Raw genomic sequence first — 15,730 nt, 5'->3', positions numbered from 1 at the left:
GGCTCGCGTCTGAGGCCGGCAGCCCCCACGCCCCCCTCCAGCTGGCTCCGTTGAATCCTGCGTTTTCCAGGAGCCTCTCCTGGCCCCGCGACTGCATCCTGTGCCCCGAGGCCAGGTCTCACAGCTGCCATGCACACTGTGACTTGTCAGTGTTCCCACGGGATGGGCTTGGGTCCCAGGGGACGTGGGTCTCCCCGGTGTCCCCCCAGGAGACATTTATTTATAAAGGGTCGTGGAGGAGGCCCTGGGGAGTCCCCACGCTGTTCACCTGGGTCCGAAACCACCCAGCAGATCAACCCAGAATCACCACTGAATCCTCAAGCCCCCAAGGGGGGTAACCACAGCCGCAGGGGGCACCCACCGGGAATAGGGCCACTCTGTCCCTATGGGCCAGCACCCCGCACCTCCCTGTCACTTCGATGCCGAGACCAGCTCTTGTCACTTCACGAGTCAGGCTGAGAGCCCGCAGGCCTTGGAGTGACGTGGCCTCCTGGAATCCTGAGGTCCCAGCCGAGACTCCGCGCCGTTCCGGGGGTGGGGGCGAGCCCACTGCCCTCACTTCGCGCGGTGCAGGCCTGCTCCCCCATCCAGCCCCTCCTCACCCCGAACTGGTTCAAAACCCCGCAGCGGACGGAGGCCACGACAGCCGCTGGGCCAGGTGCGTTTCAGAAACCGGGCGGAAGCAGAGCCTACCCAGCTTTCGCTTCCTGCCGCCCCTGGAGGACTGGTTAAACTGTCCCCAGGATCTCCAAGGGTCATCCACCCCAACTGCCGTGGCGACCTGGCGCCCCGTGTGCGAGCTGCCGCGGCCACACACGGACGTGGAGGGAAACGCCCGCCTCAGGGTCTCAGACTGGCCCCTTCTCTCTCCTCTCCTCCTCCCAGGTACGAACAGCCGAAATGTGACAACACGGCCAGGGCCCATCCGGCCAGGACGAGGGACCTGTACAGGAGCCGCCAGCTCCAAGGTGAGCGGACTGCAGGTGCAGCGGCGGCCACGGCGGCGCGGGTTTAAGACGAGGGAGGGCAGCGAGGGCCTGGGGTGGCACAGAACCGTGTCGCATCCGCGGAAACGCAAGTTTAGTCCTGTAACTAACTGTTCCGGACGCACGCACGGAAGAGTTTCACGGTGGCCTCCTTCCTCAGAAGGCCCGGGAGGGTTGATGAGACGCCACAAAACACCACTGTGGCCCTTAGATGAAGCCTGGCCTGGACCCCTGCTTCCAGGGCTTTACTGAGGTGCGGCCATGGGCGTGAGCCCCACCCTGGCTAGTGTGGGCCCGGCTGCGGCCGCGAGGCCGTCGGCAGAGGCCCCGGCTTAGCGGCTTAGCGAGAGGCCCGGCCTCGCGGTGGAGCGCACGGCCTCATCGGATGTTTCCAAGCCGGTGGCTGTTTTGGTTCACGTGGACCCCCTCGTTCTTTCCCGTAAGCACCTCCAGATTGTGTCTCTTTAGCCGAAGCCTCGAGACCGTGAAAGTGACCCTCTAGGGCTCTTACTGAAGAGCGCGCCGTGGGGGGGCTTCCGCAGACTCGGGATCAGTTCCTGCCGAGACGCTTGTGCGTCCTGCCCTCTCTGTACTGTGTCACTGAGACGGATCCTAAATCCTGAAACATAAAGTGTTCGAGCAGAGGTGAGACGCGCAGCCTGTGCCTCTCCCCACCCCCCGTGCCTTCCACGTCTGTCGGCAACGCCCAGAACCAACCAATGAACGTGCTGGACGCAGAGGGGCGGGGGAGGCCGAGGCGGGCGGGGGGCCGAGCACAGCCGCCCCCCGCGCTGCGCAAAACCGCCGCCCCGTGCTCCTGAGGCGCTCGTCTTGGGTGTGGTGTCTGTCCAGCTGTCCCAGCTGCGTGCCCTCCTCGTGGTGTAGGCTGGAGGGGTGGCTCGGACACCGTTTCTGTCCACGCCACGTCGCTCTGTGCGAGTGGTCGGTGTGGCTTCTGCTCCTGAATCGGGCTGCTTCCTGGCCCTTGGTGGGCGTGGGGGAGAGTCATCCCAAGGGTGCAGAATCCTCGTTAGGCAGCTGAAGGGTCCGTCTCACCCCGGGAGGAGCGCTGGGAACCGCTGCTCCCCGTCCTGCAGTCGGAAGGCACTGCCCCTGCCCCACCAGTGCGGGCTCTTACCTGCGAGGTCAGGTTTGACACGGTGGACAGGGGTTCTCTTAGCAGGTGCAGAGCAGAGCCCCCGTGGCCGTCTGCTCCTTGTCGCTGGTCTTGACCATGCCACCCAGACGGCAGACACCCTGTTCGTTGTGTCTGAGGTTCCAAGATGCTCAGAATTGGTTGTTTTTTTGTGTGTGTATAATCCCTAACTGCACTGCTCCCAACTCAAGCTGCTGTGGCTTTTGCGCATGTCACATGAACATCATCAGTGAAGCCCCGTCGGGCTCTGCCCTGCACCGGTCACAAGCGCCGCGGCCCAGGTCAGGCCCTCCCACCTCTCTTGGGGGGTGCGCCTGAGGAAGGACCCCCTCGTGATGGAGTCCAGGACGTGGAACCCTGGGGCTGGGAGTCTGGACTTGAGACGGGGGCGGTCACTCGTCTTCTGGGAACCGCTGATCCCCATATTGAGAAACGGCAAGTGACGTCATGGCTGGTGTGTTTGGGAAGCGCCCGGGCCGTTGAAAGACAGAGCACTGGGCACTTCGGGGAAAGCCCTGTGAAAAGGTGCTCATCGGAGCCGCGGAAACCGAGCCCCGTCGCTGAGAGGACAGGAGGACGGTCAGGCTGTCACCCCGAGACGCCGTGTCCGCCCCCACACCTCCAGTGCAGCCGGGTCCTCGGACCCGCAAGTCGTCTCACGCAGACTCTGTGAAGGGCCGCTTATGCTGCAGCTGTGCTTGTTGGGGGTGTTCCATGCATGGCCACTTACTCACTGTGCGTTTTTGGAGATCATTATCCGTATTAGGGAAAAACAAGTAGGTCTTAAAATAACTCCTGGATCAAGGCTGATCTTGTAGAGAGAACGCTTTCCAAAATAATCCAGCGCCGGGGGAGTGGGCAGACACGTCTGTCACATGCTCATGTGTTTTCTTCTTAAAAGGGATGGTTTTATTGTAAGCAGCTTTTCTGAGTTTCAGCCAATCAGAGTCCTTTATTTTCCAAGCCAGCTGGGAGTACCCTCACACGCAGTGCATATTTTGGGGGTTCAGTGATTGCCGAGTCTGCCTTGACCTCCTGCGTAGGACGGTGAGGGGGTTTCCTGCGCCCACAGACTGAGCGAAAATGGTGATGTCATCTTTGAGGCCCATCGAGATGGAGACCCAGCCTCGGGGCACCTGCTGAGAACAGGCTCCTGACTTTGGCGCTGGAGGCTTCTCCGTGTACTCTGTAACTTTCCGTATCATCTTGAGAGAAATCAAGAAGTGGCCTGGGAGGAACTGTAAGCAAAGGCTTTGGCCCCACCACGCTCCCTCTGCCCTCTGCTGACCTCGCCCCACCCTGGCATCGCTTCACTTCCGTGGTACTTAGTGACGGATCTGCCCGACCCTCCCACACCCTCTCCCGGGCTCTGCATCTACCCCGGCTCCCCGCTGTCCCCGCCCCATGCCTCCCTTCAAGCTCAGCTTCCCGGGAGATTGTTGCCGTCTGGTGCCACAGTCCAGGGTCCAGGGTCCACGATGTCATCTGGCAGACGTGGCCCTCCTGAGAGGTGGGACTGAGCCCCCGGAGTGCCCAGCAGCCAGCCCATGCCAGCCCTGGGCGCCTTGGAAAGACGTTGTAAATTAGGGACCCTATAGGCAGGGCATCTCCTACTCTGAGGCTTGCCGACTCCCCTGCGGTGAGTGATACGGGTGGGCTCGGACGCATCAGATGGTGGTGCTGACATGCAGGGCACAGAGCCGATGTCTTGGACAAGCAGGGTTTCTGGGGTGGGGCGGGCTGCTGGAGTCCCTTCGTCCACTTTGAGCGCTCTCCGCTGCTCCCTCTTCTCTCCGTGGCCGGAGGCGTCACAGCCACGTGGTGGCCAGAGGCCAGCAGAAGGCCACGCGCACGCTCTGTGCAGAGAAGGGACGCAGGCAGAGGCCGAAGACAATGGAGTTGGTGCCCGTGGCGCCCAGACGCAGCCCAGCCGCGCACCTGGGTCCCCCACCCCGCTGTGGCAGGAGCTGGCAGAAAAGCCCAGAGGGAGAGGCTGTTACAGGCAAAGTGCGAGTGAGTGACTTTCGTGGCTCAGGGCCTCTGGCTTTTGTCTCCATCAGACGAGTTGTGTCTTTAACTTAAAATGCATGTCGGGGGGGTCACTCTCATTCTCGGGGGCAGTTTCAACAGAGTCAGCAGGGTGTCGCTCTCCTCCGGCCTCTTCGTTTAATCTACTCTTTTTTTTTTTTTTTTTTTTTTTGGCTTTGGTCTTTTTAGGGCTGCACCAACGCATATGGGGGTTCCCAGCCCACGGGTCCAATCGGAGCCACAGCTGCCGGCTTATACCACAGCCACGGCATCGCGGGATCCGAGCTGTGTCTGCAACTTACACCACAGCTCACAGCAATGCTGGATCCTTAACCCACTGAGGGAGGCTAGGGATCGAACCTGCAACCTCAAAGTTCCTAGTGGTGTTTGTTTCCACTGCGCCATGACGGGAACTCCCATTTAATCTATCCTGAGGGCAGTCACGTGTTTACTTGTTCGTTAAGAATTGCAGTGCCTGCAGTCACCTGTTAGGATCTGGTCCCATAAGGACCCCCAGAGAGCAGGCTGGAGGCCCAGCCCACAGGGAAGCTGCCCTCCTCACCCCAAACCCCTCCCTCACTTCGGAGAACGCAGTGGTGTTTTGGGGAGAGAGCCAGCAGGTTAGAAAGTGCTGAGCAGTCGGGGAGCGTCCTAGGTTTTCTGCTACCTGAAAATGGCCTCCTGACCGCACGTCACTGCTTTGTCCCCCAAACCAGAGCCATGAGCTGCCGCCTGCCCCACCCCTCAGTGACCGCACCCAGATCTGCCAAGTGAGTGGCTGCATTTCGGTTGGACAGCCCTGCCCCGTGGCGTCTCGGGCAGCTCCGTGGACGGCTCAGCAGTCAGCAGAGGTCAAGGCCCCTCCCCAGAAGCCCTCTGAGGGAGGGCTCAGCCACCACACAGGGCCCCTCGAAGTCACCAGCCACCAGTGTCTTTCCTTCGGGCCGAGTGACTGCAGGTGCAGTGAGGTCCTTGACCCCGTTAGACACCCTCCCGACGTGCCTGCGTTTTTCAGGCACTTAAGCTCTAGAGGTCGTCAACGTTAATAACGCTTCGCTTCTCGAGGCAGATCCAGTGATCCCGACCTCGCCCTGGGCCGAGCCCGAGGCCTTTTCCCAGGGACATCAGAGCCTTACACGCCAGTGCCTGCTTTCCTCAGAGGGGCCGGCCTCGGGGCCGCACTCAGAGCCTGCACGGGTGGGCCTTTTCCCCGGTAGAGGCAGCAGCGTCAGATCGGGGCCCGACGTCACAGGCTCGGGTTTGGCTGAGCTGGAATGGACTCGCTTGGCTACCCCTGGGAACCCCTTCTGGGGGCCTGCCCGCACTCGAGCCCTTGCTGGGCTCGTCTCCAGGACTGCCTGCTCCCCATCCGTGTTCGGGAGGCTCCCTGGTACCTGCCCCCGGGGGCTGGGCCTGGTGGAAGCATCGCGCTGGGACGACAGGTGCCGGGGCTGTTTCTCAACTATGTTTGCTCTTCAGCGCTGTCAGATGGCTTCATAGCTGAAGGTCATTGCTTCACTGAGCGTCAAGGTTTGGGTTGGGCTTGCGGATGTGGAGGGGACTTTTTTTTTTTTTTTTTTGGCACTGCCCATGGCGTGTGGCAGTTTCCGGACCAGGGGTGGAGCACGCACCACAGCAGTGACACGAGCCGCTGCAGTGACAACGCCAGATCCTCAACGCACTGAGCCGCCAGGGAACTCCTAAGGGACTATTCTGAAGAGCAGTGCCTGGGAGAGGGGCCTGCGCTCCGGTAGTTCATTGGCTGAGCAGTGAGCCTGATGATTAAATATGAAATTAAATTTGCAGCTGAATAAGGTTACTAATCCCTTAGAAGAAAGCTGCGTTTTGTAAGAAGCATGACAAGGAAGTGGGCCATTAAACCCAGTTTTAGGGAGGAGAGGATGGTACACATGAAAACTCAGTGAAAAGCACACGTGCAATTTCCACCCTAAGGACGTCCCAGGACAGGCATCCCAGGACGAGGGGCCGGGGGTCCAGCCGTCGGGACCACGTGAGGTTCCTGTGGTGTGGGCTGCGCCCACAGATGTGTCACCGGGACCCCACAGAAGGACCTGGAAGAAGTCTGAGTAGACACAGGGGAATGCATATGAAGCACATCCCTTTCTTAGCCCTGTTCTTCCTTTAGAAAACAGCTAGTAAGATGCTAAGACACTGCAGAGGCATCTAGAAGGCGGGAACCAAAAAGGAAGCCTTGCGCTGCACCTGGCAGGGTCTTCCGGAGATTTGATTAGAATATAGTTCAGTTGCTGCTTTCCATTTTTAAGAGAAGGAGGAGAAATTGGAGGCGACCCGGAGGCCCCGGTGGGACTCACTCACCCACAATGAAACGAGAACAAATAAAGACGCGTTAAGGAAGCAAAGGCCTTTTCATTTCCTCACCGTGCGGAGGAAAGAGTAGTAAACATCAACCGAAAACGCGAAGTTACCCGTGAGGGGTCGGGCGCTGCTCCGTGGTCAGCCCTCTGACGGCTGGGTGGGCGCTCAGGGGACCCGGGGGGCGCTTGCTCGGGCTTCAGGAGGGCAACCTGCCCGGGCGGCTGGGAGTCTCAGCTCACGAACACCTCCAGTGTTGGGTAAAAATCTGGTTTAAAGGGGGCACAGAAGTGGAGAGAGTGCCTCCACTTCCTTCCAAGGAAGCATCCACGAGGGGTTCCCCAGAGGCCGCCCGCGCCCTTGGCCGCACCCGCATCCGGTGGACGCCTTCGGCCTTCGGCGTCGGATTCTCTCACTTGCCGGCCCTCCTGCCTCCCTGCAGCCAAGTTCCTGAACAGCCTGGGAGCAGATTTCTGGGGGCAACACGGGCCGGCTGCGTGTGCATCCTGCCGCAGGGCCGTCTCTGCCAGAGGGCAAAGCTCCTGCCTCAGGCGCCCGCATCTCGCTTCTTCTCCCGTCACGAAACCCCCGTCTCAGCCGGAGTGAATTTGCTGCTCCCAAAAAGGAGGGGCGTGCATCCAGAGGCCCCGAGTGATGCAGCAAGAGGCATTCACACCATCACCTGGAGCACGCCTTGTGGATTAATTAAATCCAGCCTCCGGGATTGCCAGAACGGCCCGCTGGGGACAAAAGGGTCCGAGAGTCCTGTGCAATCGTCCGCTCCTTGACTTTCCATCCAGAGGCGCGGGCAGGCTTTGCGGTTTACCACGGCGCCAACGTGTTCATGGGAGCAGGCTCTCGCTGCCGCCTGGGCCGCCGCACATGGTGTAAGGTCTTTCTCTGTCAGGGGCTTCTTCACAGTTTGTAAGAGGCCCCCACTGTCAGTTTGTGCCAGGACAGCTCCGAGCTGGGCTGGTTGGCAGGCCCGCCCTGCCCCCGCCGTGCATCCGCGCCCCCTGTGAGGACCCCGAGCTGGCACGCAGAGAACGGGGTCCTGTGCCAGGAAGGGGTCCTGGTGACCGACGGCTCAGGGCGGGGGCGGGCCTCTCGAAGGCTAGGGAAGGACTCAGGAAGGCCGTGTGCACCGTCCAGCAGGCCCACTCTGCTCTGGGCTGGAAACCCACGGCGTGGCACATCAGCTGCATCCCGTAAAAGTGTTAAAAAGATGCGGACGTGGAAAACTCATGACACACTTAAGGGCAGGCCGTCGGGCAGCCTGACTGGGTGAGGGCACCATGGTGAACTCGGGGTTCTGCAGTGGGACGGGGGTCATGCATGGTGGAGGCGGCGCTGGTGGGAACCCTGAAAACAGGGACGTAGGTTCGTGCTCCTGAAGGCCCTGGGCTGGGTGGACGTGCCGCCTGACGCAAAGTGACGGCAGGAAAGTGCAGCGTGGGGCTGGCGGCAGACGTGCCCAGGGCAGCGGTGCGCGCCCAGAGGTAGGTGGGAACACATCTGACCTGTGTTGTTCTGGAGTTTGCTTTACAACCAGAGTTTTGAATCTGCGCGGCCGGTTTTAAAGCGTCGCCCGAGAGGGCAGGGCAGGCCGTCCGGCGTGTGAGTGCGGCAACATCCCGGTCTTTGCGGCCTCCGTTACCGGGAAATTTGTGATCACACGGAGGACGGATGGAATCAAGTTTAGATCTGTATTAATCATGAACCGGCATCTGCTGGACAAATAAACGGTGTCAGCAGGATTTCAGAGACAGTTTAAACAACTAACGGGACAGACTGTTCTCAAACACGGTGAAATATGTGCGTTTTGTGGCCAAGCCATTGGTCTTCTATGTCACACAATCCCCATCTATTAAGGGAGTTTGTCTCAAATAAAATTTAAAAACCTCCCAAGTACGGTATACGCTTGAAAAAATAACAAATTTGCCTTTAATTGACCTGCTCTCTCTTCTGTGAATCGAGGTTGTCCTCGTAGCTGGTCTGGATTTATTGAGATTCTGCGAGGGCCAGATTACAATCCCCCTGTAATACCCAGTCCTTCAACCATGTGCTCTAGGAAAAGACTCGTGGTCCCAGAGCCGTGGGTCTAAAAGGGTCAGTCCTGGAGACCCCCGGGGCCCAGCCACTCAGGGTTCAGCTTTATCCCTGCTGGGGCTCTGGTCACTGCTGTGGCGTGGGTTTCATCACTGGCCTGGGAACTTCCACCTGCCACAATGCAGCCAAAAAAAAAAAAAATTTAAAAAAGAGAGTCCCTTCTGTGGCTCAGCAGGTTAAGACTGTAGTGTCTGCGAGGCTGCAGGTGTGATCCCTGCCCTTGCTCAGTGGGTTAGGGATCTGGCAGTGCTGTGGTGTAGGTCACAGATGTGTGTCGGATCTGGCGTCGCTGTGGCTGTGGTGGAGGCCGGCAGCTGCAGGTTCGATTCGGTCCCTAGCCTGGGAACCTCCGTGTGCTGCAGGTGTGGCCCTAGAAAATAAACACATACATAAAAATGTGAAAAATCAAGGCCCCGCCTGGCCTGGGCTGCCGCTCTTGCTCGTGGGCTTCTCTGAACAGCTTCTGCTGGCCTGGAAAGCGCCTCCTGTCGGAGCTGCAGCTGTCAGGGGGCCTTTCGTGACAGGCACTGTCCCCCCACCTTTGCTCAGCACAGCTCACACGCCCCCGCTTCTCGGACGGGCTGTGCGCCTGCAGCCCCCGCGGCTGGTCGGCCCACGGGCCCTAAAGACAGAGTGCGGGTCCCGCCTCTTCACCGGGCGGGTGGAGCGGTCCTTTGGGCATCTGCGTCCCCGCCCTCCACCGGCTCCTTCTGACGCGCTCCTTACCTGCCTGGTTCTTCCCCCTTTCAACCCAGAACTGGTCTAGACGCTACGACTGCCCTCTTGTCCCCCTTACAACTCAGAATTTAGAGCTTCTGTCTAAACTCAGGCCTGCTGGGCAGCGGGCCCACTGCTCCGTGCGCTGGGAGGCTCAGCGCTCCTGGAGACCCAGGGCCAGACTGCAGCGTTGCGATCCCGGGACTGGCGCTCTTAGACAGGAGAGCAGCCTTTGAAGCACTTTGCAAAATGGGGGATGCAGAGACCGGTGCATCCCAAGCTTCCCTTTGAGTCTGAACGTGTCCTGGTGGCACCCTTCGGAGCTCTCTGCCAGAGTCTGCGCCCGGGTCGGGAATATCTCCGCCGCGCCCCGGGGACTGCCATGTGGGTTGGGGCTCTCGGCACCCCCGGGGCTGAGGACCGAGAGTGAAAGCTCACGTCTCCAGCAGAAATTCTGGCAGGAATTGAGAAAGAAAATCCAATTATCCAAGTTGGCGGTTGGCCAGAGCACGGGGCTTGTTCCTCGTAGAGGCAGGACCGACGAGAAGGGCCCAGCGATGATGCGAGTAGAAACTGCGTCCTGTTCCTCCCGATGGCCTGCGTCCCCGAGAATTCACTCGGACAGACCGGGTCCGTGGGGCTCAGATACGAGAGCTGCTGCGTCAGGCGGCTTGGACGCTCCTGGGTGACCAGCGATGCTAGGAAACGCCTCAAGCCCCTGGTTTATAGTGAACAACAGCAGGCCGTGGAAATTTCTAGAATGTCTTCTCTGACAGGAGGATTTAATTTCTTTCTTAGCTCTCTTCTGGCTTGTCCCATCAGGAATGGTTTTCTTTCTGAGAAATCAGGCGTTTCTCCCTCTGATAGAAAAAGATAAACGGCCTGTTCTTTGGTAGTGGGCTAAGGTTCTGAACTCCCCGGAGATGAATTGTTTCAGGAGTGATTTCCAGCGGAAGGGTTTCCGAGTTCCGCGTTCTCTTCCCGTGAGTCTGTCTGTCTCCTCTTTGTGCTTTTCGCTCGTTGTATTCACTCTCTAAAATGGGCAAGGCCCTTGTTTCCAGAGGCGCTGGGGCACCTCGGTTCAGAGTCAGGCCTCTCAGAACTCGAGCGTTGATACGGACATCACAGATTCCTTAAATTCAGGACGTGTTCGACTTCTGGTGTTTTCAAAGTCTCCTGAGAAACATGCATCATCTGTCATGAAACAGCCCTTGGAGACACCTTCGATAGGCTCCGCAGGTGTAGTCGAAATCCATGTTTTGTTTAATCCTTTACCCTGTTAAATGGTACCCACTTACGACCTTACACGGAGATAAATTTGTTTATCCAAGTGCCACAGGATAGAAATCTTGTCTTTGCAGTTCCTCTAATGAGACGTATTTTTGAAGAAGAGAAAGGGACATAATACGTGTACCAGAAAGACAGAGAGAGAGCGGTGCACTCCTCATCCCTAGCGACCTTCCTTTTTCCTGGAACTTCCATGTCATTTGTTGACTCCACTCTTTATTGTTGAGGGAACCAACTCTTCTCGCACATCCTGTTTTCCCAGAATGCACCAGCCCTAGGGTCCACTTCTGCCTGACGTCTGGTTGGCCACTGGACACCTAACTCACTAGAGGGGAGGAGGTCGCCCTGTGTCCAGGCAGCAGTGTCTTCCCACCACTAACTCACAGCCTTTTCCACCGTGTGACATTTCTCATGTCAACAGCTCTGCAGAGGGTGTCCTCCACAAAGGAGAGGCGGGAGTGGATTGTCTTTGTGCCCTGGTGCACGCAGCCCACAGAAGGTTCTGGGGGTGCTTCCTCCATCTCTGAGAAAGCAGGACCGTTCGGCCTGCGCCCGAGCCTAGGCTTCCTGTCGGCCACCTTGGCAAACGCTGGAAAGAGCAGTCTTCTGGGGAAGCCCCTGCCTGTGGAGAAGGCTTCTCTTCACAGCTCGCCCATCTGACCGTGACTCGGCGCTGTTGTTACATAACCGAATATGGATGAAATGATTGCCTTAATTACCTTCTGTCTCTGCCCTCCAGGGAAGCGTAGGTGGCTTGTGCCTGTCGCAGGCTCAGGCCAGGCCACCACGATCCCCGCCTGTGGCCTCTGCTCACCCGTGTCCCCAGTGAGGTGTCGGCGCTGACACGGTTCACGGGCGCTGAGCCCTGACCTCCCCACAGGTGTGCCCGTGGCCACTCAGGCCTCATCTCTGTGGGCTGCGCGGCCCTGCTGCAGTCGGCCTCCCTTGGGCAGCGTCCCTGCTCTCAGATGATCGCCCCGAAGACCCTGGGTCCGTCGCCCTGGAGCCGAGAGGGGCCCTTCCCTGGTGGATGGTGAGCAGGCTCCCAGGCCGCTCGGCTGCACGTGCTTTACCGCCTGTTTATCCTGGAGGCTCGCGGGGCTGCATCACTCGGTCGGGCTCTTTACCAGCACGGAGGCCGTGGCCCCACCTGCTTCCAAAGCTGTTAGGCGGAAACGCGGAATCTCGGGACCTCGCCCGGTTCTCTGTGCGCCTGAGCGGACGCGGCCCCTTCGGGAGGAGGACCCGCCAGCTCTGTGGGGAAGGAGCTCCTCCTCTCGGGTGTGTGTGGTCCTTAATTCACATGGTTCTCGGGCACACGGCTCCTCATTTGTCCAGTGTCGGGGAGGAGCTGCGCTGCAGCCCCGGGGTCTGGGCGTGTGACCCAGAGTCAGGCCGGCTGCTCGCCGCTCAAAAGCCAACAGAGGCCAGGCTGGCGGAAAGGAGTCTGCTTCATTCCAGGGTCCCCGACAAGCGGGGCACGAGCTATTGTGGGGGTGGGGGGCTACGTGCGGCCCAGCACCGTCAGCCCCGACAGTCGTCGTGATGTGGGTCCTTCGGCGTCTGACCAGCATCGTCTTGGTTGTTTTAGGGACAGGTCGTCTTCGGTTCCAGGCGGGTTCGTTCCCATCTCTTTGAGGTCCGGTCTCGGAATCGTGGCGGCCGAGGCCCTGGCCACGGTCTGGTCCCCGCGTAGTTAGCTCCTTCCACGTGGTGGGGTCCGGTGTCCCCAGGACCGTGCGCGGGACACAGCTCAGAGTCTGATCTCTAGGCCTGGAGGAGGAACTCAAGGTCCTTGACTCGCCTAATGACGAAACTCTGAGGAGCTGGGCGTTTGACTCTTTCCCTTCGTTTCTGCATTTTCTTGGCTCTCTGATTGAACTTTCTCAGGCTAAAGTTTTCCCGCGAAGGCAGGCGGGGTGCGGCAGGGGTCCTACTCCGTTCCAGCAGGAGCCCGATTTTCATCGGCATCTGAGAAACATGCGGACAGTGTGCAGGAAAGGTTTGTCCCCGTTCTCGGCCTCCCAGGGCGCTCCCTGCGGTCACTGGGCCGGGTGTGAACGGGCCTCCGGCCTCTGCCCCAGAGGCGTCACCACCGCGGGCTGTGCCCCAGGCCTGCAGACGACGCCTCTTCCAAAAGCAGCGCTTTGAAAACTGTTGTTTGTCCAGAGACGGGTGCACGTCCTGTCCGCCTCCCGGCTCGGCTGGGCGTCAGGCCTGCAGGGACCAGGGCTCTCGGATCCGGATCGAAAGGTGGATCTTACCCCGAATCGTCCGTCCACACTGTGCTTTTCCTCTTAATTGGCTTTCTCTCCCCACGTCGGCTGCAAAGTCAGACCCGGGGCCCGTCTCCGCCAACGTCAGACCCGGGGCCCGTCTCCGCCAACGTCAGACCCGGGGCCCGTCTCCGCCAACGTCAGACCCGGGGCCCGTCTCCGCCAACGTCAGACCCGGGGCCCGTCTACGCCAACGTCAGACACGGGGCCCGTCTACGCCAACGTCAGACACGGGGCCGGTCTACGCCAACGTCAGACACGGGGCCCGTCTACACCAAAGGCCCATTGCGAGAATTAACCTCGCTTCACTTTCCACCGTCTCCTTACCCTCATTTTCTCTGTGTGTCGATGTCTTTCCCTTTTATTTTAACCGTAGTTTTACCCTCATGCGGTGCGTGTGCTCTGCCGTCTGCCGGGGTTGAGTACATACACACCCTCCGCGCGGCTGGGTCCCTGCTCTCTGCGGAGTCCCCGCCCTTCCGAGCACGCGTGTGCAGGGCGGGAGCTGAGAACGCGGTGACCTCGGAAGGAGGACGGGCTTCACCGGGGCACCTGCCCGTGTCCCAGTTTGGGGACAGGATACTGGGGAGAGAAGTGCGTTTCTTCGTGACAGCGCAGCCGACAAGCGTGGAGCCCGGGGCTCCTGCACCGGCGGCTCCGATCTGGACAGGAAAGGACGTTTAAATGGCCTGGTCCTGGCCGGGGGCAAACAGCCCCAGCTCGGAAGAGCCCGTCTTCGCTCAGAGGGGTGGGCAGTGGGGTGCACGGCAGGCTCCTCGGGGGCTGCAGGGGGGTCTGCCTGCCCCCCCATCGTGCTGCGGACGCAGAAGCTCTTGGAAAGCAACCGACGCTGTGACCGCCTCCCAAAGAAAAACACTGGATGGCAGAAGCCACCTCTGCCTTCATAGAACCTGAAAAAATATAAATAAACGTTGAACTGCCGCGTGAAAGCATTTCATGCCGAAATGAAACTGGATTTCTGTTTCTCCGTGTCACTAACAGTTTGTGACGGGCTGTTTAAAGAGTCTAAGCAGCGGGCCTGTAGAAAATCTGCAGATGATAAACACGGTTTCGTATGAAGAATAAATCGAGTGTGTAGTTTCGAGGAGCAGCCCGCGTCTGAAGGCGTGTGTGAGTGTGTGTGTGTGTGTGTGTGTGTGTGTGTGTGTGTGAGAGAGAGAGAGAGTCGCCGTCATGCCCGCGGTCACGCTGTGTGCCGCTCCGCGGGCTTTGCCGAGGTTCCCAGACGCAGCCCTGGCGGAGGAGCAGAGCCTGCCCGGCCGGGCTGCCTGGCCTTGGCTGCAGCCTGGGGATGCCTCGGCCCCGCGATGGTTCCCTGGGGTCCTTCCCCGCCCCGCCCCTGCCCCGAGCGTGGGTCCCAACCTCAGGTGGGTGGGAAGCAGCCCATCCGCCATCCCCAGGCGGAGGTCAGGCCGGCCCGGGACCGATCCCACGCAAGGACAAGGACGTGGGCCTTGCTGGGGGCAGGGGCGCCCCGGACCCCCTGTGCTGCCTCTTTGTCCGGGATGAACCTACTCTCACAGCGTGGCTCGCTGCGGAGAAGGAAGAGCCTAGAACAGGGGCCTCCCACTTGGCTGCCCCTCCGGCCTGGTGGGTGCCGCATGGGGTGTCCTTTGTGCTCTGACACGCCCCTCACGGAGCTTCAGCTCTGAGTCCGTGACCCCGACGGCCCTTGGCTTCCGCGTGGCTCTTCCCGTGCAGGAGCCGAGCCTGGACGGCACCTAGAGACACCCCGGAGCCCCTTTCCTCCCGGGTCCCCCGCTCGGCGGCTGTGGGATGCTGTGTGTCAGCCCTCAGAGGACCTGTGGGCACCTGCACTCAGGTGTCCGAGGATTTGGTTCTGTGCTGCTTTGTTTCCTGGGAGATGTGAACCCAGCTGTGATTATGGTACACAAACCGTTCCGCTGGACTTGCCACAGAAAACCCCTGGTCCCTGCTCAACCCCCTTTGTGGCCGACGCCCCGGACCTGAGTGTTATCAAGGGCGGCTTCTCGTTCAGGTCTTTTGTTGGGCGCACGCCCGGCTAAGCGGCAGCTGGACGTGTGCACAGAATCGTGGGCCAGCGGTGGGGGGACCTCTGGGCCCCGGAGCTCTTTCCTGCGTCTCTGCGGTGTGTTTGAATGCTCGTCCTCGCTCCGTCGCTTGGGGTAAGTGATTATTTGGAAGCTTTGCCAAAGTTTAGTTGTTTCCGGCACTTATGAAGACATGGCAGGGCCTCGGCTCGTGACCCCTTCAGAACTCAGTCACTTGCTTGGAACGGGCAGGCGACTAGCAGAGGGCAGCTTGGGGGAACAGTAATTAGGCCGGGAGAGCATACGACCCCCGTGCTGGTCCTATAGGGAGACCCTGCTGCCCGGTCCCTCTGGGCCGGGGGTCTGGGGAGATGGCTCAGTGGCTGCAGAGTCTTAGCTCAGCTCAGGGCGCTGCACCCTTCAGACCCCCCCCCATCAGAGGCCTGGAGGCGGAGAAACCACACACACCCCGTGTGGTCTGATCCCTTGAACTCAGCACAGACCTGGCCATGAAACACCCATAAGGCTTGGAGGGGACATTGGAGACACATCCGGCGCTGAGCTTGGCTCCGGGGGTCCAGGGTTGATGGGGGTGTCAGGTCAGAGGGCTCAGGCTGGCGCAACTGTGCAGTGAGTGTCCCCGGAGAAGATGGGCTTTGAGCTGAATTACTAGGACTGGGATAGACGTGAGCAGCAGAGGGCAGGCGGTGTTCCCTGCAGGTGAGCACGTGGGGCGTGAAGCGGAAGCAAGAACTGCACAGTTGTTAACTTTCAGAGGATGTCTGGAAGTCCCTTGTGGCACAG

General features: G+C 60.1%; 1 protein-coding gene across 3 annotated transcripts in view; it reads left to right on the top strand.

The window, feature by feature from the left end:
• SMOC2 (SPARC related modular calcium binding 2) overlaps nucleotides 1-15,730 on the top strand; it is a 139,577-nt gene that overhangs the window by 98,262 nt on the left and 25,585 nt on the right. For all 3 annotated transcript variants that reach the window (XM_021085691.1, XM_021085700.1, XM_021085688.1), the window contains exon 9: nucleotides 886-968. In XM_021085691.1, coding sequence (XP_020941350.1) covers nucleotides 886-968 — 83 coding nt within the window. The remainder of the gene's footprint in view (nucleotides 1-885; nucleotides 969-15,730) is intronic.

Source organism: Sus scrofa, chromosome 1 (assembly GCF_000003025.6).
Source record: "Sus scrofa isolate TJ Tabasco breed Duroc chromosome 1, Sscrofa11.1, whole genome shotgun sequence".
In the NCBI taxonomy this organism is placed as follows: Eukaryota; Metazoa; Chordata; class Mammalia; order Artiodactyla; family Suidae; genus Sus; species Sus scrofa.
Note: the sequence above shows the minus strand (reverse complement) of the source record. Positions and strands in the feature narration are given on the sequence as shown.